Source organism: Theropithecus gelada, chromosome 3, assembly GCF_003255815.1.
Source record: "Theropithecus gelada isolate Dixy chromosome 3, Tgel_1.0, whole genome shotgun sequence".
Taxonomy (NCBI): domain Eukaryota; kingdom Metazoa; phylum Chordata; class Mammalia; order Primates; family Cercopithecidae; genus Theropithecus; species Theropithecus gelada.
Window position 1 is genome coordinate 74,449,289 of NC_037670.1, and position 20,939 is coordinate 74,470,227.

The window sequence follows — 20,939 nt, forward strand, 5'->3', positions numbered from 1 at the left end:
TTTCTCTCATTCTGTAGGTTGCCTGTTCACTCTGATGATAGTTTCTTTTGCTGTGCTAAAGCTCTTTAGTTTAATTAGATCCCATTCATCAATTTTGGTTTTTGTTGCAATTGCTTTTGGTGTTTTAGTCATGCAGTCTTTGACCACGCCTATGTCCTGAATGGTATTGCGTAGGTTTTCTTCTAGGGTTTTTATAGTTTTAGGTCTTACATTTAAGTCTTTAATCCATCTTGAGTTAATTTTTGTATAAGGTGTAAGGAAGGGGTCCAGTTTAAGTTTTCTGCATATAGCTAGCAAGTTTTCCCAACACTATTTACTAAATAGGGAGTCCTTTCCTCATTGCTTGTTTTTGTCATATTTGTCCAAGATCAGATGTTTGTAGATGTGTGGCATTATTTCTGAGGCCTCTGTTCTGTTCCATTGGTCTATATATCTGTTTTGGTACCAGTACCATGCTGTTTTGGTTACAGTAGCCTTGTAGTGTAGTTTGAAGTCAGGTAGTATGATGAAAGGCAACTAATTACTTAATGTGGATTTTGTATCCGGAAACTTTTCTTATTTGTTTACTAGTTCTGGCAGTTTTTTTGTGGAGCCTTTAGGGTTTTCCATGTAGAACATCACAGTATCTGCCAACAGGTACAATTTTACTTCTTGCTTTCCAATTTGGATGAATTGTATTTATCTTTCTTGCCTAATTTTTTTCAATTGAAAAGAAATGATGAGAGTGTGCATCCTTGTCTTGTTTTTGATGTCAGTGGAAAGCTTTCAGTTTTCCCTATTGAATATGATGTTAACTGTAAGTTTTTCATATATGGCCTTTGATATGTTGGGGTAATTTCCCTTCATTTCTAGTTTGCTGAGCATTTTATCATGAGAGGGTAATGAATTTTATCAAATGCATTTTCTACATCTATTGAAAGGATTATGCAATTCTTATCTTTCATTATATTGATGTGGTGTATCACATTAATTGATTTTCATGTGTTAAACTATTCTTGCATCCCAGGAATGAATCCTACTTGGTCATGATGTATGATCCTTTTGATCTGCTGTTGAATTCAGTTTGCTAGTATTTTGTAGTGCTTTTTTGCATCTGTGTTAATCATGATATTGGTCTGCAGTTTTCTTTTCTTGTGGTGTCTTTGTCTGACTTTGATATCAGGGCCTCAGACAATGAGTTTTGAAGTGTTCTCTTCCTTGCAATCTTTTTGGAAGAGCTTGAGAATGATTGGCATTAATTCTTTTTTAAATGTTTCATGGAATTTGCCAATGAAGCCATCTGGTCTTGGTTTTGTTGTTGTTGGGAGGTATTTGGTTGCCTATTAAATCTCCTTACTACTTAAAGATGTGTTCAAGCCTTCCATTTATTCATGATTCAGTCTTTGTAGGTTGTATGTATCTAGTAATTTATCTGTCTCATCTATATTATTCAGTTTGCCAGTATATACTATTCATATTAGTCTCTTAACCTTTTTATTTCTATGGCATCAGTTGTAATGTATCACCTTTCATTTCTGATTATATTTATTTGAGTCTTCTATTTTATTTAATTTAGATAAAAGTTTGTTAAATTTGTTTATCTGCTCAAAAAAACAACTTGTAGTTACCTTGATTTTTCCTATTGTTTTTCTAATCTTTATTTCACTTATTTCTACTCTAATCTTTATCTTTCCTTTTCTTTTGACAATTTGGAGTTTCATTTGTTCTTTTTCTAGTTCCTTGAGATGTAGAGTTAGGTTGTTTATTTGAGATCTTTCCTTTTAATGTATGCATTTATCACTAAAACTTTCCACTTAGTACTTCTTTTGCTGCTACTTGTTTTTGTTTTCATTTGTGCTGAGATACTTTTTAATATCCATTTTGATAGCTTTTTGGACCCATTGGTTGTTCAAAATTGTGTTGTTTAATTTCCAAACATTTGTGAGTTTTTCAGTTTTCTTTCTGCTATTGATTTCTAGTTTTATTTTACTGTGTTTGGAAAAGGTACCTGGTATGATTTCATCTTATTAAATTTGTTAAGACTTGTTTTGTGACCCAACATACTTTCCATACTGAAGAATCTTCCATGTGCAACTTAAGAGTATGTGCATTCTCCTGTTGCTGTTTTGAATATTCTGTATATGTCTGTTAGGTCCATTTGATCTATAGTGTTGTTCAGGTCTACTGTTTCTTTGTTGATATTCTGTCTATAATTGAAATTGTAATCGAAATTGTGGTTCTATCTGCAATTGAAAGTGGGGTATTAAGGTTTTGTATTATTATCATATTGCTGTTTCTTTTTTTTTTATTATTATTATACTTTAAGTTCTAGGGTACATGTGCATAACGTGCAGATTTGTTACATATGTATACTTGTGCCATGTTGGTGTGCTGCACCCATCAACTCGTCAGCACCCATCATTTACATCAGGTATAACTCCCAATGCAATCCCTCCCCCCCCCACCCCCATGATAGGCCCCAGTGTGTGATGTTCCCCTTCCCAAGTCCAAGTGATCTCATTGTTCAGTTCCCACCTATGAGTGAGAACATGCGGTGTTTGGTTTTCTGTTCTTGTGATAGTTTGCTAAGAATGATGGTTTCCAGCTGCATCCATGCCCCTACAAAGGACACAAACTCATCCTTTTTTATGGCTGCATAGTATTCCATGGTGTATATGTGCCACATTTTCTTAATCCAGTCTGTCACTGATGGACATTTGGGTTGATTCCAAGTCTTTGCTATTGTGAATAGTGCCGCAATAAACATACGTGTGCATGTGTCTTTATAGCAGCATGATTTGTAATCCTTTGGGTATATCCCCAGTAATGGGATGGCTGGGTCATATGGTACATCTACTTCTAGATCCTTGAGGAATTGCCATACTGTTTTCCATAATGGTTGAACTAGTTTACAATCCCACCAACAGTGTAAAAGTGTGCCTATTTCTCCACATCCTCTCCAGCACCTGTTGTTTCCTGACTTTTTAATGATTGCCATTCTAACTGGTGTGAGATGGTATCTCATTGTGGTTTTGATTGGCATTTCTCTGATGGCTAGTGATGATGAGCATTTTTTCATGTGTCTGTTGGCTGTATGAATGTCTTCTTTTGAGAAATGTCTGTTCATATCCTTTGCCCACTTTTTGATGGGGTTGTTTGTTTTTTTCTTGTAAATTTGTTTGAGTTCTTTGTAGGTTCTGGATATTAGCCCTTTGTCAGATGAGTAGATTGCAAAAATTTTCTCCCATTCTGTAGGTAGCCTGTTCACTCTGATGGTAGTTTCTTTTGCTGTGCAGAAGCTCTTTAGTTTAATTAGATCCCATTTGTCAATTTTGGCTTTTGCTGCCATTGCTTTTGGTGTTTTAGACATGAAGTCTTTGCCCATGCCTATGTCCTGAATGGTACTACCTAGATTTTCTTCTAGGGTTTTTATGGTATTAGGTTTAACATTTAAGTCTCTAATCCATCTTGAATTAATTTTCGTATAAGGAGTAAGGAAAGGATCCAGTTTCAGCTTTCTACTTATGGCTAGCCCCAATTTTCCCAGCACCATTTATTAAATAGGGAATCCTTTCCCCATTTCTTGTTTCTCTCAGGTTTGTCAAAGATCATATGGCTGTAGATGTGTGGTATTATTTCTGAGGACTCTGTTCTGTTCCATTGGTCTATATGTCTGTTTTGGTACCAGTACCATGCTGTTTTGGTTACTGTAGCCTTGTAGTATAGTTTGAAGTCAGGTAGCGTGATGCCTCCAGCTTTGTTCTTTTGACTTAGGATTGTCTTGGCAATGTGGGCTCTTTTTTGGTTCCATATGAACTTTAAGCAGTTTTTTCCAATTCTGTGAAGAAACTAATTGGTGGCTTGATGGGGATGGCATTGAATCTATAAATAACCTTGGGCAGTATGGCCATTTTCACGATATTGATTCTTCCTATCCATGAGCATGGTATGTTCTTCCATTTGTTTGTGTCCTCTTTTATTTCACTGACCAGTGGTTTGTAGTTCTCCTTGAAGAGGTCCTTTACATCCCTTGTAAGTTGGATTCCTAGGTATTTTATTCTCTTTGAAGCAATTGTGAATGGAAGTTCATTCATGATTTGGCTCTCTGTTTGTCTGTTACTAGTGTATAAGAATGCTTGTGATTTTTGCACATTAATTTTGTATCCTGAGACTTTGCTGAAGTTGCTTATCAGCTTAAGGAGATTTTGGGCTGAGACAATGGGGTTTTCTAAATATACAATCATGTCATCTGCAAACGGGGACAATTTGACTTCTTCTTTTCCTAACTGAATACCCTTGATTTCTTTCTCTTGCCTGATTGCCCTAGCCAGAACTTCCAACACTATGTTGAATAGGAGTGGTGAGAGAGGGCATCCCTGTCTTGTGCCAGTTTTCAAAGGGAATACTTCCAGTTTTTGCCCATTCAGTATGATATTGGCTGTGGGTTTGTCATAAATAGCTCTTATTATTTTGAGGTACGTTCCATCAATACCAAATTTATTTAGCCTTTTTAGCATGAAGGGCTGTTGAATTTTGTCAAAAGCCTTTTCTGCATCTATTGAGATAATCATGTGGTTCTTGTCTTTGGTTCTGTTTATATGCTGGATTATGTTTATTGATTTGCGAATGTTGAACCAGCCTTGCATCCCAGGGATGAAGCCCACTTGATCATGGTGGATAAGCTTTTTGATGTGCTGCTGAATCCGGTTTGCCAGTATTTTATTGAGGATTTTTGCATCGATGTTCATCAGGGATATTGGTCTAAAATTCTCTTTTTTTGTTGTGTCTCTGCTAGGCTTTGGTATCAGGATGACGTTGGCCTCATAAAATGAGTTAGGGAGGATTCCCTCTTTTTCTATTGATTGGAATAGTTTCAGAAGGAATGGTACCAGCTCCTCCTTGTACCTCTGGTAGAATTCAGCTGTGAATCCATCTGGTCCTGGAATTTTTTTGGTTGGTACGTTATTAATTATTGCCTCAATTTCAGAGCCTGCTATTGGTCTATTCAGGGATTCAACTTCTTCCTGGTTTAGCCTTGGAAGAGTGTAAGTGTCCAGGAAATTATCCATTTCTTCTAGATTTTCTAGTTTATTTGAGTAGAGGTGTTTATAGTATTCTCTGATGGTCGTTTGTATTTCTGTGGGGTCGGTGGTGATATCCCCTTTATCATTTTTTATTGTGTCTATTTGATTCTTCTCTCTTTTCTTCTTTATTAGTCTTGCTAGCGGTCTGTCAATTTTGTTGATCTTTTCAAAAAACCAACTCCTGGATTCATTTATTTTTTGGAGGGTTTTTTGTGTCTCTATCTCCTTCACTTCTGCTCTGATCTTAGTTATTTCTTGCCTTCTGCTACCTTTTGAATGTGTTTGCTCTTGCTTCTCTAGTTCTTTTAATTGTGATGTTAGAGTGTCAATTTTAGATCTTTCCAGCTTTCTCTTGTGGGCATTTAGTGCTATAAATTTCCCTCTACACACTGCTTTAAATGTGTCCCAGAGATTCTGGTATGTTGTATCTTTGTTCTCATTGGTTTCAAAGAATATCTTTATTTCTGCCTTCATTTCGTTATGTACCCAGTAGTCATTCAGGAGCAGGTTGTTCAGTTTCCATGTAGCTGAGCGGTTTTGATTGAGTTTCTTAGTCCTGAGTTCTAGTTTGATTGCACTGTGATCTGAGAGACAGTTTGTTATAATTTCTGTTCTTGTACATTTGCTGAGGAGTGCTTTACTTCCAATTATGTGGTCAATTTTGGAATAAGTGCAATGTGGTGCTGAGAAGAATGTATATTCTGTTGATTTGGGGTGGAGAGTTCTATAGATGTCTATTAGGTCTGCTTGCTGCAGAGATGAGTTCAATTCCTGGATATCCTTGTTAACTTTCTGTCTCGTTGATCTGTCTAATGTTGACAGTGGAGTGTTGAAGTCTCCCATTATCATTGTATGGGAGTCTAAGTCTCTTTGTAAGTCTCTAAGGACTTGCTTTATGAATCTGGGTGCTCCTGTATCGGGTGCATATATATTTAGGATAGTTAGCTCTTCCTGTTGAATTGATCCCTTTACCATTATGTAATGGCCTTCTTTGTCTCTTTTGATCTTTGATGGTTTAAAGTCTGTTTTATCAGAGACTGGTATTGCAACCCCTGCTTTTTTTTGTTCTCCATTTGCTTGGTAGATCTTCCTCCATCCCTTTATTTTGAGCCTATATATGTCTCTGCGTGTGAGATGGGTCTCCTGAATACAGCAGACTGATGGGTCTTGACTCTTTATCCAGTTTGCCAGTCTGTGTCTTTTAATTGGAGCATTTAGTCCATTTACATTTAAGGTTAATATTGTTATGTGTGAACTTGATCCTGCCATTATGATATTAACTGGTTATTTTGCTCGTTAGTTGATGCAGTTTCTTCCTAGCCTCGATGGTCTTTACATTTTGGCATGTTTTTGCAATGGCTGGTACCGGTTGTTCCTTTCCATGTTGAGTGCTTCCTTCAGGGTCTCTTGTAAGGCAGGCCTGGTGGTGAGAAAATCTCTAAGCATTTGCTTATCTGTAAAGGATTTTATTTCTCCTTCACTTATGAAACTTAGTTTGGCTGGATGTGAAATTCTGGGTTTAAAATTCTTTTCTTTAAGAATGTTGAATATTGGCCCCTACTCTCTTCTGGCTTGTAGAGTTTCTGCCGAGAGATCTGCTGTTAGTCTGATGGGCTTCCCTTTGTGGGTAACCCGACCTTTCTCTCTGGCTGCCCTTAAAATTCTTTCCTTCATTTCAACTTTGGTGAATCTGGCAATTATGTGTCTTGAAGTTGCTCTTCTCGAGGAGTATCTTTGTGGCGTTCTCTGTATTTCCTGGATTTGAATGTTGGCCTGCCCTACTAGGTTGGGGAAGTTCTCCTGGATGATATCCTGAAGAGTGTTTTCCAACTTGGTTCCATTTTCCCCCTCAGTTTCAGGCACCCCTGTCAGATGTAGATTTGGTCTTTTTACATAATCCCATACTTCTTGAAGGCTTTGTTCATTTCTTTTTCTTCTTTTTTCTTTTGGTTTCTCTTCTCGCTTCATTTCATTCATTTGATCCTCAATCGCTGATACTCTTTCTTCCAGTTGATCGAGTCATTACTGAAGCTTGTGCATTTGTCACATATTTCTCGTGTCATGGTTTGCATCTCTGTCATTTCGTTTATGACCTTCTCTGCATTAATTACTCTAGCTATCAATTCTTCCATTCTTTTTTCGAGATTTTTAGTTTCTTTGCGCTGGGTACGTAATTCCTCCTTTAACTCTGAGAAGTTTGATGGACTGAAGCCTTCTCTCATCTCGTCAAAGTCATTCTCCGTCCAGCTTTGATCCGTTGCTGGCGATGAGCTGCGCTCCTTTGCAGAGGGAGATGCACTCTTATTTTTTGAATTTCCAGCTTTTCTGCCCTGGTTTTTCCCCATCTTTGTGGTTTTATCTGCCTCTGGTCTTTGATGATGGGGACGTACTCATGGGGTTTTGGTGTAGGTGTCCTTCCTGTTTGATAGTTTTCCTTCTAACAGTCAGGACCCTCAGCTGTAGGTCTGTTGGAGATTGCTTGAGGTCCACTCCAGACCCTGTTTGCCTGGGTATCAGCAGCAGAGGCTGCAGAAGACAGAATATTGCTGAACAGCGAGTGTACCTGTCTGATTCTTACTTCGGAAGCTTCCTCTCAGGGGTGTTCTCCACCCTGTGAGGTGTGGGGTGTCAGACTGCCCCTAGTGGGATGTCTCCCAGTTAGGCTACTCAGGGGTCAGGGACCCACTTGAGCAGGCAGTCTGTCCCTTCTCAGATCTCAACCTCTGTGTTGGGAGATCCACTGCTCTCTTCAAAACTGTCAGACAGAGTCGTTTGCGTCTGCAGGGGTTTCTGCTGCTTTTGTTGTTGTTGTTCTTTAGCTGTGCCCTGTCCCCAGAGGTGGAGTCTACAGAGACAGGCAAGTTTCCTTGAGCTGCTGTGAGCTCCACCCAGTTCCAGCTTCCCAGCGGCTTTGTTTACCTACTTAAGCCTCAGCAATGGCGGGCGCCCCTCCCCCAGCCTCGCTGCTGCCTTGCCGTTAGATCGCAGACTGCTGTGCTAGCAATGAGGGAGGCTCCGTGGGCGTGGGACCCTCCCGGCCAGGTGTGGGATATAATCTCCTGGTGTGCGCCATTTGCTTAAAGTGCAGTATTGGGGTGGGAATTACCCGATTTTCCAGGTGTTGTGTGTCTCAGTTCCCCTGGCTAGGAAAAGGGATTCCCTTCCCCCTTGCACTTCCCAGGTGAGGCGATGTCTCGCCCTGCTTCAGCTCTTGCTGGTCAGGCTGCAGCAGCTGACCAGCACCGATTGTCCGGCACTCCCTAGTGAGATGAACCCAGTACCTCAGTTGAAAATGCAGAAATCACCGGTCTTCTGTGTCACTCGTGCTGAGAGTTGGAGACTGGAGCTGTTCCTATTCGGCCATCTTGCTCCGCCCCCTGGTATCTGTTTCTTTCTTCAGTTTGTCAATGTTTGTTTTATATACATAGGTGCTTTATATTTATAATTGCTATATCTTCCTGAGGGATTGACCTTTTTATCATTACATGGCCTTCTGTTTCTCTTGTGACAGTTTTGGAATTAAGGTTTATTTTGTCTGATAAGGACAGCCATCCCTAGTCTTTTCTGGTTACCATTTGCCTGGAATATCTTTTTTCATCTCTTTACTTTCAGCCTATGTGTGTCCTGCAATCTAAAGTGAGTCTCTTGTAGACAACAAATAGTTGGATCTTTTTTTTAAATTTAAATTCATTTAGCCACTCTATGTCTTTTGACTGGGAATTTAATCAACTTACATTTAAAGTAATTATTAGTAGGAAAGCATTTACTGTTACAAATTTTTTCATTGTTTTCTGTTTGTCTTATTGTTCGTTTGTTCCTCTTTTCCTCTCTTGTTAATTTCTTTTGTATTTTGTTGTTTCTTTGTATTGATATGCTTTGATTTTTTTCTCTTTTAATTTTGTGTACCTTCCATATGTATTTTTGTGGTTATGATAGAATTTAGATAAAATATTTTATAATTATTACAGTCTATTTTAAGCTAAAAACTAAATTAACATCAATCACCCCTAAAAACTCTACACTTTTATTTTCACTACATGTATACTTTATATTGTCAAAATTTGCATATGTTTATATTGTTTCCATAAATATATTTTTTAGATATAGTTATGCTTAGCATTTTTGTCTTTTTGACTTTTATACTAGAATTGAAAGTGATTCACCCATCACCATTACGGTAATACAGTATTCTGTATTTGTCTATATATTTACACTTACCAACAAATATTATACTTTCTTATGCTATTGTTTGCTGTTTAGTGTCCTTTAATTTCATGTTAAAGAAATCTGTTTAGCATTCTTTACAAGGTAGGCCTAATGATGACCTCCTTCAGCTTTGGTTTGTCTAGCTATGTCTTTGTCTCTTCTTTAAGAATACAAGAAACAAGTACTATTGTTTCACAATTTTTTCTTTCTTTCATCACTTTAAATATGTCATCTGACTCCCTTCTAGCTTGCTTCTGCTAAAAGTCCATTAATAGTATTACAGAGATTCCCTTGTATGTGAGCAAGTCACTTTTCTCTTGCTATTTTGAAATTCCATAGTTGTAATTGACAATTGAAATGATGTGTCTCTGTGTAGACTTTTAGGGGTTCATTTCATTTGGAGTTTTCGGGCTTCCTGAATTTGAATGAACATTTTCTTTCCCAGTCTTGGGAAGTTTTCAGCCATTATTTCTTTCAATAGCTTTATGATTATTTTTGTCTTCTCCTTCTGGGATTCCCATAGTGCATAAGTTGGTCCATGTAATGGTGTCCCATAAATCCCTTAAGCTTTTTTCACTATTTTTCATTTGTTTTTCTGTTCCTCTGACCAAATGATTCTTAATGACCTGTCTGAGTTTATTGATCCTCTTTTCTGCTTGATCTAATATTCTCTTAAAGCCCCCCTCCCCCAGTGAATTTTTCAGTTCACTTATTGTATTTTTCAGTTCTATCATTTCTGTTTGATATTTTCTATATCGCTTTGTTTAATTTCTCACTTTGTGTGTACATTATTATCCTGATCTGAGTGACAGTTACTTTGAATTCTCTGTCAGGCACATCATATATCTCCATTTCATTAGGGTTGATATTTGTAAATTTATTTTATTTCTTTGTTTGATACATATTTCCCTGTTTTAAAATTTACCTTGGTTCTCTATGTTGGTATCTTCACATTAGACAAAACAGCCACATCTTTTAATCTTTGTGGACTAGCTCCATATAGGAGAAGACCTTCACCAATCATCCCAGTCATAGATTTTAGAAGCCTCTCAAACTTTTGACTATTCTGATTGCTTTCCTTGTTCTTAGCAACCCCTAGGCATCTAGAGAATGCTGGGTCATTTCAGTGCTCTGGGACGAGCAAGACTCCTTTTCTTTGGAAGCCATTTTCTTGGGAAGCCCACAAAAGTTGTATCATTGGATGCTTGTTTAACTCTTTCCCTGCATAGATGGAAGCAGGGACCTCAGTGTTTTTTACTGAGGGGAGGGGCTGTGGCAACTAGTTGTATGGTAGGCCATACTACCTAGAAGTGTGTTTTTATTTGTTAGTTTATTTCCTTCTGCTTGCTCTACACTGAGCCAGGGAGAGGAGCTATGGCAAGTGCCTGCATGCATGTTCAAACCTCTGTTTATTCTCTGTAGACCCAGGGACTAGTGTATGCTGGACCTGTCAGCTATCCAAGACAGGCAAGTAGAAGACACTCCCTTGGGTAGAAGTCAGAAAAGTTGGGATGCTAGATGTTCAGTCCTACTTATTCACTCTTCACTGAGAAGCAGGGAGCTGGAGGTTCCCTCTTGATTATATGGCACTGTGCTAGGGATAGCAAGAAGGTATCTTCCCTTTTCCTGCTTGTTTCAATGTGGCTGGATTTGCACTTGCCAAGGGTTCAGGAGCCATTCAACTAGTTTCTGGTGTCTCACAAACAAAAAATTGATTCATGTGTTGGTGTTAAATCTGTATGTTTGTGGGGAAGGACAGTCCAGGGCTTCCTATTCTTCCCTCTTGCTACCATCACCTTTATTGCATGGTAATTTAATCTCCTTAAAAGCAATACTTAAGAAATCAGACAAGGTTACGGAAAAATTGTATCTTCTTACCTGAAAATTCCAAAGCAGCTTACAACTTGTTCAAATTATTCATATGATATATGTTCATAGTATGACTTAACTAAGCAAATAAAGGCTGTGTGACTGACTAGAGAAGCAAACATCTGAAAGTTTTTTGAGTTTCAGGAGCAAAAGCTTAGTATCATTAATAAAATTGGAAGATCTTAGTTATTGTACTGTATTTAGAAATTGGCCGCACTGTCTAGGAGCATGTAATTTCGGAATACAAGCACATTCAGAATTACGTTTATTGAAACACAGAAAGATTAAAATAAAATTATGACAGATTATGTTGGCTGGTCTTCTCAGTTTATTCCATGTCAGAAAGATGAAGAGCTCATTATAACTTTTCCTTGAGTAATTAGTTTTTTGGGGTCCATGGTTGAGGTCACATACAAAGATGATCCTGCAGTTTCTGAACCATGTAAAGATTTGGAAACAATATCATCTAGATCTTTTGCTGGATGCCTTGAAAGTAAGGTAAATATATGTTAAGGGTTTATATGTATCATGGAAAAAGGCTGAATCTCTCTCTGTCTCTCCCTCAAGCCACATTTAGGAAACTGGAGCATACATAGAGGCTATCAACCAAGATAGATAATTGCAAAGCCATATAACACAACTAACAGTTGAGGAAATACCTATGCTATTAACTTGGAAAGGAAATAATTTGGAATTGGAGAGTGAGAATATAGCTGTATATAATATTTGAAAGACGTTTTTATGTGAAAATGGACTTGTTATTCTGTGTGCCTTTACTCAGTGAATGGAAGTTAGAAGTACGTATAGACTCCATCACTTTACAAAAGTAGTGTTGAGTGATTTTGTAATGAATGAGTTATTGATGGAAAGGAAGATTATGGTTAAAAATATTCAATGGAGAATTTTTGAGGCATGTAACGCAGTTGACTTCCTTGCCTCCTATTGAAATCGACAGGCCATGTGCAGTTAAAACCTCACGCAAATTTCCAAATGTTTACTTGAGCCCATCAGTGAGGTCTATGAAGGACCATTCATGAGGGATGATGTTGCAGCTGTGATTGGCAGGATACCCTGTGTTATGGTTTCTGTTATGCAGCATTGACATCTGAAATCAATGTTATAATAAGAACCTGCTTGTCACCAACCCAGGCAGGCTTACAACTGTGAGCAGTTATTGTAAAATATAGTTTGGATTCTATCTTGGCAGCCATGCATGAGCAACTAAGCATGTATTTACTGCAGTGTACCAAAATGAATTCCAAATTGGAATTATTATAGAATTTTTAAAAATGTATACTAAATTATTTTTTAACTATAGAGGTTCAGTGCACAATGAGAAATCTCAAGATTTTTCTTTTATCAAGAAATGTCAGTTAAATTTATAATGTAATTTAATTAAGTTTCCTATTGGATGGTTAAATAAGAATTATGTAATTTTCTATTTAAGAAAGCTAATATGTGTCAACCTCACCCTTATTTAGGAGATTTGGGTTTTTGCCCCCAAGTTTCCCAAATATCAGATAGGTAAGAAAATAAGATCAATTTGTCTTTTCTAACCCCAAAATGTATGCATCAAAGTGAGTGATATTCTTCAAAATAGTCATTTCTACCATGGTAAGCTATCCTTGTAATTGACTTAAAAATTACATAAGAAAATGAGTCACATTATTTACTTTGCTTCTTATTTTTGAGCAAAAATAAGATTACCCAGTGTACTCTTCCATCGTATTCTAAGACTTAAAAGTTATTGATTCATAGCTGCTTCCAAAAATCAAATTTATCTTCAGAGAATCAAGATTTGCTACTTGGAAGATAATAAGGCAATGCCCAAGCTAGAAGGCAAGTCCATAAGGAAGATCTTTATAAGAGTTTGCATATAGTTACACAGGCCACTGCTTCAAGGGATAACCTCCTTTGAAGGTAACAGATTTTTGCTAAAAGCAATGAGCCTTGTCACCTTATAGGCACATGGTGTTCACCATACCTAATTGAAGGGTTTCCACTCTGCCTGGGCTAACTCATTGCATCCTTTGAGTGACTGGGTGTGTATCTCCATGCTTTCTGCCAGTATCCCAGTTGGAAGTGGTAGGTGCAGGGAAAATGAAAGCAATTAGAAATAGCCAAAGAGGTTAACTGCCCCAACCCACCTCTCACCAGTCCAGAAGGGTGTGTAGAAGAATAGCATAGAGTGACAGGTTGTAGTTGACTCATAAAGTCTGTCAGAAAGATAGCGGGAGCTGTTGGAAGGAGCACTAACCAAGACTCAGAAGCAGGGATGAGATTGGATGAAGCGAGCAAAGAATCCGTGGTGCAAATTAGAAGGAGGCAGTTGCTAACCCTGAATTCACATGACCATGAGAGTAAGCGGCCTTCTTAAATTTTGTGCCCTGTCTCACCTGCCTCACCCTACTCCTGGCGCTGGTCACTGGGGCCAACTTCTAATTCAGTTCACTTTTGCCACAGACTTGCGAGCAATTTGGGACAAATTAGAGCTAATCTCATGCCGCTCCACATTTCCTAAAAGTAAAATGGAGGTAATCCCTGAAACACTCATTCTATAGGTTGCTAGAAGGATCCATCAGATGTGACAATGCCTTGTAAGCCATAACCACTTACATTATTATTGTGTTTTTTTTCTTTTTTCTACCATATCAAAATTTTTAAAGCATCTTCTCCTGGGTTAGTTCTTATTTTTCAAATAACTGGGCATAACTGGACTATGGGGAAGTTTTTTTTAAAGTGTAGGTATCTAGGGCTTGCCTCAGTCTAATTAAATCAGAATCTCTTAGTGCAGGGCTCAGGAATCAGTATATTTTACGATACTTCCTTATTAGTTATACTTATTTTTACTTTTTTCTCATTTATTTGACATATAACAATTTATTTAATTGGCATATAATAATTGCTCATATTTTTGGGACACATAGATACTTCTTTATTAACTTATTTCTTCGTTGCTGCCTTACAGTATATAACATACATCTTTGATGTATTAGGTTTAACTTGAAATAATGTATATTACTTCATGTATTATTTAAGAACCGTGCAGCAGTACACTTTCATTTCCCACCTCCTTTCCTTTGCACTATTACTGTCATACATTTTTCTTTTACATATATTATAAACACCACAATATATTAGTTATGTTTTTTTGCTCTGAATAATCAGTTACCTTTTCAAGCAACTAAAGTAGGAAAACAAAATCTTTTATATTTTACATTGACTTTTATCATTTCTGGTACTCATTTTTCTGTGTAGCTCCACTTCATATTAAAATTCTTATGCTGGTAATCAATTTCCTCAGCCTTTGTTTGTCTGAAAAAAAAAAAAAAACTATTTCACCTTCACTTTTGTAAGATATTTTCACTGGGTGTGGAATTCTGAGTTGGCAGATTTCTTTTAACTTTTATTTTTTAGTTCTATAAATATATCATCCAATGTGTTCTGGCTTGCATGGTTTCTGAAGATTAGCAACCTGTAATTCTTACCTTTTTATTTTATGTTTTTCTTTTATTCTTGATGTTAAGCAGTTTGACTATGATGTATTTAGATGTGTATTGTTTGGTATTTTTCCTTTTTGGGATTCTCTGAGTTTCTTGGATCTATACTTGGATGTCTTCATTATTTAAAAAAATTTTCCGTCATTATCTCTTTAAATATTGCTTCTTAGTCTCTCATCTCTTTTTGAGACTTCAATTATATTATGTTAGACCACTTTATATTGCACTGTAGGTCTTATACGCTCAATTCTCTCTCTTTTTTTCTTCAATTCTTTCCTTTTTGTGTTTTAATGGAAATAATTTATTGTGACCTGTCTTCAAGTACACTGTTTATTTCCTCAGCTTTTTCAAGTTTAGTGATGGGCCCACCGAATCAATTTTTCCTCTCTGATAGCACTTTTAAAATTTCTAGTGTTTTAATTTGATTTCTATTTGACCATTAAAGTTTCTATATCTCTTCTGAAATTCCCCATCTGATTATCTTTGTTGTTGACTTTTTCAAACTAGATACTTTAACATATTAGTTATACTCATTTTAAAATTCCTGTTTGTTACTTCCAACATCTGGGTCATGTCTGAGTCTGTCTCTGTTGTTTGCTTTATCTTTTCTCATGGGTTTTTTTGTTTGTTTGTTTTTGTGTATTTTGTAATTTTTGATTGAATGCCAGACATGTATAGGATAGTGAGTACTGAAATCATATTTATGTCTGAAAATTGGCCAGCCTTTTTATCAGGCCGTTAATATGATAGCTGGAATCAATTAATCAGGACCCGAGCTGGATTGGGGCTTTATTTTTGCTATTGTTACTGCAGTGCACTACAGCTTTCAAATTCCTCCAGAATTAGACTGCTAATGCCTTGTACTTATATTTTAACGTCTGTAATATTTTCAGATTCTTAGGTTGAAGCCTGATTTTGGGGCCCTTAGGTGCTGGAGGGTTTTTCTCAGTGTGGCTGCTGCTTATTAGATTTTAGTTGTCTTTGTATGCCTGTATTGCAGAAGGGGTCTCTCTCCTTGCACTGTCCTCCTCCAGTGGTAGGCCACTATTGCTTGTTTTTTAGTGTTATAGCTTCTAGTGGAGTTAGGGCTTTTGGGTTTTTGTTTTGTTTGTTTTATTTGTTTGTTTTAAATCCTTTCCCGGCCTTGTTTTAGGCAAAGTCAGCCTCATAACTGTGGTTGGATTTGAGCAAGTTTCCTTCCCTGCCCAAGTTGGAACAGTCCACTCCTTCCTAGGCCCAAGGAGTCAGGTCTTGGGCCTAGGAAGCTTTTATGCCCCTTGAGACTTTTTCTTTTACCCTTTTGCCTACAACAATTATTTTTGCCTAAAATCTAGAGGTCAGAAGGCTCTCCATCTCTACCGGAGCCACATTGGTTTTGCTTTGACTGCTCCCCCAGAAGCAGTAGATCTTTGCTTGCACCTGTGGGTAGAAGGGTTTGGTGCCCCCTCCTCAAGCAGCTTAAAGCTTTTTGTTGTTGTTGTTAAGAGGAAATGTTCCATAGAAATGAGCAGGGCTTTATGCCTATCCCCTAGCAGCCATATGTCACCTCATTTGCATCCACACTTCAAGGGAATGTCTTGTTCTCAGACTTTCTCATGGCTTCCAATGTTGACCCATGGGAAAGGGCTTGCCCATTAGCACAATCTGTGCCTTTGGCCCTGTGTCTTTGGCCACCAGCTATTCCAAATGACACATTAGTCTAAGGGATTCTAATGAACAAAGTATTGAGAATCACTTGTAGGAAAAGAGATTTCTTAGGAAGTAAATCTGTTTTTATAGAACTGCTATTGGTGTGAGTGTTATTAGAATTATAAAACCAAATCTAACATAGTTTTCCACTATCTTCAGAATACAACATTTAAAGATTTAGACTAGAGAATAATGAGTATAGTTTTGCCTTCTCTCCCTGACCAATTCTGGGTTTTTTTCTGGTCGTTGACTGCAAACTGCCCTCAGCTGCTCATGATTATCCTAATTATTATCAAAAGGGAAGATATTTATCTAATGGCTTCCACACAAAGGATTGGAGGCATTCATCTGATTTTCAGGGGTCACTTAGCTAGTGAAACTCCAGCTCTTCTTGATCACCAGTCAAGATCCTCAGCAGCCCTGGACAAGGAAAGCATTTTGGCACCTGGCTGTCAAAGGGAGACTCTATGTCCGTGCTTCTTTCTTAGTGAGTTCATCTCCTGTTGACAGAATCGCATCGCCAAGCGCAGCAGGAAGCTGGTGGACTATGACAGTGCCCGCCACCATCTGGAAGCTCTGCAGAGCTCCAAGAGGAAGGATGAGAGTCGAATCTCTAAGGTAGGGATTGAGCCTAGGGTGAATAACACTCTCCATATTTTATGACCTGTTGCAGCTTTGCTTTTTAAAATTAAGTGCTTCCTCTGTAAAAGGAGATTGGAAACTGAACAGAATTTAAACTGAAACATAGTGCTTTTTATTATTTTTAATGGAAATAAGGCTTTTCATTATATTGTACAGTTCATATGGGGGACACTGACTCACACATTTTGATCAGAATGAACTTTGACCTACAATGTTGCAGGATCAAAGAAAGTAGCGTGTCCGCACTTCCTTAGGTAGTTGTGGTCCACCCTCAGTGCTGAAATGCAGATGCAGATAGGACACCAAGCTGAAATTCTCAGAGGTGACTTTTGATTGTCTGAGAGTACAGACGTGTGGATTTGCATAAAACTATTTTTCTGTTAGAAAAGTTTTTATAGTAACTTTCACCATGTATATCAGCAAGTTACAGATGCCAACTAACTGAAGTCATCTCCTAAGTACACCCTCTTGACTTCCAGTTTTGCCTTTTCCTATATGCCTACACACAGCTGTCTGACTGGTCTTTCTACATCAAGATATGTTTCTCACTGCTTAAATATTTTAATGGTTTCTAATACCTCTATGAAAAATGCTAAATTTCTTAGTACAGCATAGAAGACCCTCACAATTTGGCTGTAACTCACCTGTCCATCCTGATCAACTTTCAAGTCTCCTTTCCCCTCCTCGCCTTCTTCCATAAACATACCATGAGCCAGAGCTACACAACAGTTTCTGAGCAGTTCACAATAATAAATGCCCTTCATGAGAGGCCTCCTAGATACCAGGCATCCTGTTCAACACTTCATCTACATTAACTTTCCTTAATACTCAAAACAACCTGTGAGGTACACAGTAGTAAAGCAGTATAACAAGTTCACATGGTAAGCTAGATTTCCATTTCAAGGCATTCCACCTTTATGTATTGTAATGTCTTTCCTACCCCCTCCCTTAGCAAACATTTTCTGATTCTTTAGGATTCAGCATCACCTTCCACATAGCATGCTCTATAACACATTGTAAGTCCCTTTTGTAAATACATCCTGTAATGTAATTATTTAGAGTTTCCACTAGACTGGGAATTTGCTGGGGATGCATTCATGTTCAGTATCCATAGCAGAGCTGTCTACATGGCAGGCAGCTAACACATTTTTGTAGAATAAATGATTCAGCCAGAAACTGCAAGAGCAACCATTGTAATCGATCCAGTTTCCAGTTTTAGGGATTCTTAGTATTTCCTGTTTAATTGAAAAACAAGGATATGCTTTTAACCAAATACTCTCCTTCTCAAAATGTTTCCAAGATGCCATAAAACTATTCTTATTTTATATTAAATGATGCCGTGGTGTATAGAAATGGTCTTTCTTAGTGTAAACGCATGTTATGTTTCATTCCTAGGCAGAAGAAGAATTTCAGAAAGCACAGAAAGTGTTTGAAGAGTTTAATGTTGACTTACAAGAAGAGTTACCATCATTATGGTCAAGGTAAAAATATTTCTCTACAGGTTGCACATGTTCCTTTTAGAAATTCAAGGTCAGTGAATATCCCTTATCTTGTCTTTATTTTTACTGTGATACTTCAACACTGTCCAGAGGAAGTGTTCTTTATCTGTACTTTCCAGTATGGTAGCTACTTGTCACTAGTGGCTGTTGATCACTTGGAATATGGCTATGATTAAAAAGGAGGAACTAAATTTTAAACTTAATTTATTTGTTTTAATTTATTTGTATGTAAATAACCATCTGTGGCTAGTAGCTGCTGTCTAGGATGACACAATTTTAGACCTCAATCCATTTCTCAAGTGAAGACCTAAATCTCAATTAGAGGCATTAGGAAGACTGTCCCTCATCTTGAAACTTACAATAATGTCCTTTCAGTCCTTTATTCCAAGAGCTCATCTAGTCATCTGGCTTAGATGGTAAGCTTCTACTTTCAGCCCTGACTTTTAAATCTGAACTGTATTCATATTTTGAGCACCAGATACTCTTATTTACACATTACTCTGCATTTCTCGTGGAATTAAGTGCATTTTTAAATAGTTGTTCTGTTTTTCCTACTCAGTGGTAGAACAAAGAAGTTGTTGGATGAAATAGTACCTTATGATCCTCAATCTCTGTCAGTATCCTCATGCTCCTACCCCAAATTAGCCAGAATTGTACTTAAAATAATGCCACGTTATTTTAAATCAGGTCCTCTATTTCTAACTTCCAACTAGATGGGTGTGCCTCAAAAGCCTTCTTATATACAAATTCTAGAGCTTCTATTTACTCGCCAAAATTGTAAGCATTTTGAGGGTCTATACTAGAGTTTGCCCATTTTTGAGTTCATCTCTAGTGTTTTTAATTTTTGCCAATAAAAGGTACTCAGTGTTTCTCGCTGAACTACTGAAATATCTGGATGAAATTTTGGCTGGTTTCTACCTCAATGTCCAGCCATCACCCAAAGTCCAACATGCGGAATTATGTCATTGTTCATCTGAATTTACTCATTCTCTCTACATCTGCATTTCTTTCTTTTTGTGTGTATGTGCCATTATTTCTGGGCTCCCAAGCCTCAAAGCTTTGGAATTGTTACCTACAGGAAACGAAAGAGCCATCAAAATAAACAATCCATCATTTTTTGGTGTGGGCTTCTGGATCGCTCTCCCTTTCTCTCGTCCCACTGTCCACACCCTAACCCTCATCATCCTGTTGTGGATTATGATAGTAGTCTTGCCTTTACATTTCCTTCTTTGACCTCTTCCTGTACACCTTTTCTTTCAGAAGCTCCACCTTGACATCTCTGTGGCCTGCTTAGGACCTCACTGTATGGGCCTAAAGAAGACCTCTTCTCTCCCCCAGGGAGGATTTAAACAACCTGAATGTATACAACTTTTAGGGATAGAGATAAAACAAATATCTATTTATGATTTGAATTTATTTAGTTATTCGCATTTATTTAAAATCAAAAATTATATGATGCTATGGCTTTTTTAAAAATATAGATATTACTTTTTTGCTCTAACATTTCATGGAATACTTTTATTCAAAGTCTTTACATATATCTTTAGCATCAGTGTTTTTGTCCTCACTTAAGATACTCATCACCTCAACTAGTAGTTCTCCAGAGCTTATCTTCATCTGCAACAGATATTTACTTCCAAACATAAGTTGCCATTTACATACAATTAAGACAGTTATTCTTTTTATTTCCCCTGTAAAGGATTTTTTTTATGATTTCTAATTTAATTGCCTAATTGCTTTTTAAACTGATCTTCAAAAAGACTTGGATACCACAGTGTTCAAGGCTTTCAATTATGAGATAATACCGTGGGAAATTGCCAGTGCCAATTATGAAACTTTGGAGAAATTGCCAGAATTTTCAAGAGACAGATATTTATTATTTGCCTTATTATGGATTGGGTATATAACTAAGATTTTTCTAATGAGCTCTACTACATCCAATACTAGCATTGATGTTATTTCAGTCTTTTGTGCCCTTCCTAAATTGTATTTGGTTATTCAAAGTAAAGTAATTGTTGGAGTGTCTTGTAGCATGAAAGACTTTGTAGGGACTTAAAAACAAAGGGAATATCTGAGGGATAATTTTGGAAAGAAGCCTTTCCCTTTTTCTGGTCATACACAGTATAAATGTTTCAATGCTTTTGAAATCAATCTAATGTCTCACTCTGGCACTTAGGAAATAACATCAGTCAAAACTAGTTTTTCAATCCAGATCCTGCCTTTTGATCAAAACCTGACTTAAGCCTTCCTTTCTATATAGCATATTTCTTGATGAAATCCAGATTACTCAACCATAATAATTGTGTGCATTGTTTGTGCTGTGTACAAAAGATCATTTTTTGTAATACTTTGTATTTGCTAGGTGTCATTTTACATACTTTACATACATAACCTCTAATCATTACAATTACAGATCTCTCCATTTCACAGATGAGAAGCTAAAGATCATATTCATTAAATACCTTGCCTAA

General features: G+C 37.2%; 1 protein-coding gene across 3 annotated transcripts in view; it reads left to right on the plus strand.

The window, feature by feature from the left end:
* The window catches only part of AMPH (amphiphysin), a 253,826-nt gene that overhangs the window by 139,586 nt on the left and 93,301 nt on the right, over positions 1–20,939 (plus strand). For all 3 annotated transcript variants that reach the window (XM_025380451.1, XM_025380452.1, XM_025380453.1), the window contains exons 6-7: positions 16,838–16,945; positions 18,365–18,450. In XM_025380451.1, coding sequence (XP_025236236.1) covers positions 16,838–16,945; positions 18,365–18,450 — 194 coding nt within the window. The remainder of the gene's footprint in view (positions 1–16,837; positions 16,946–18,364; positions 18,451–20,939) is intronic.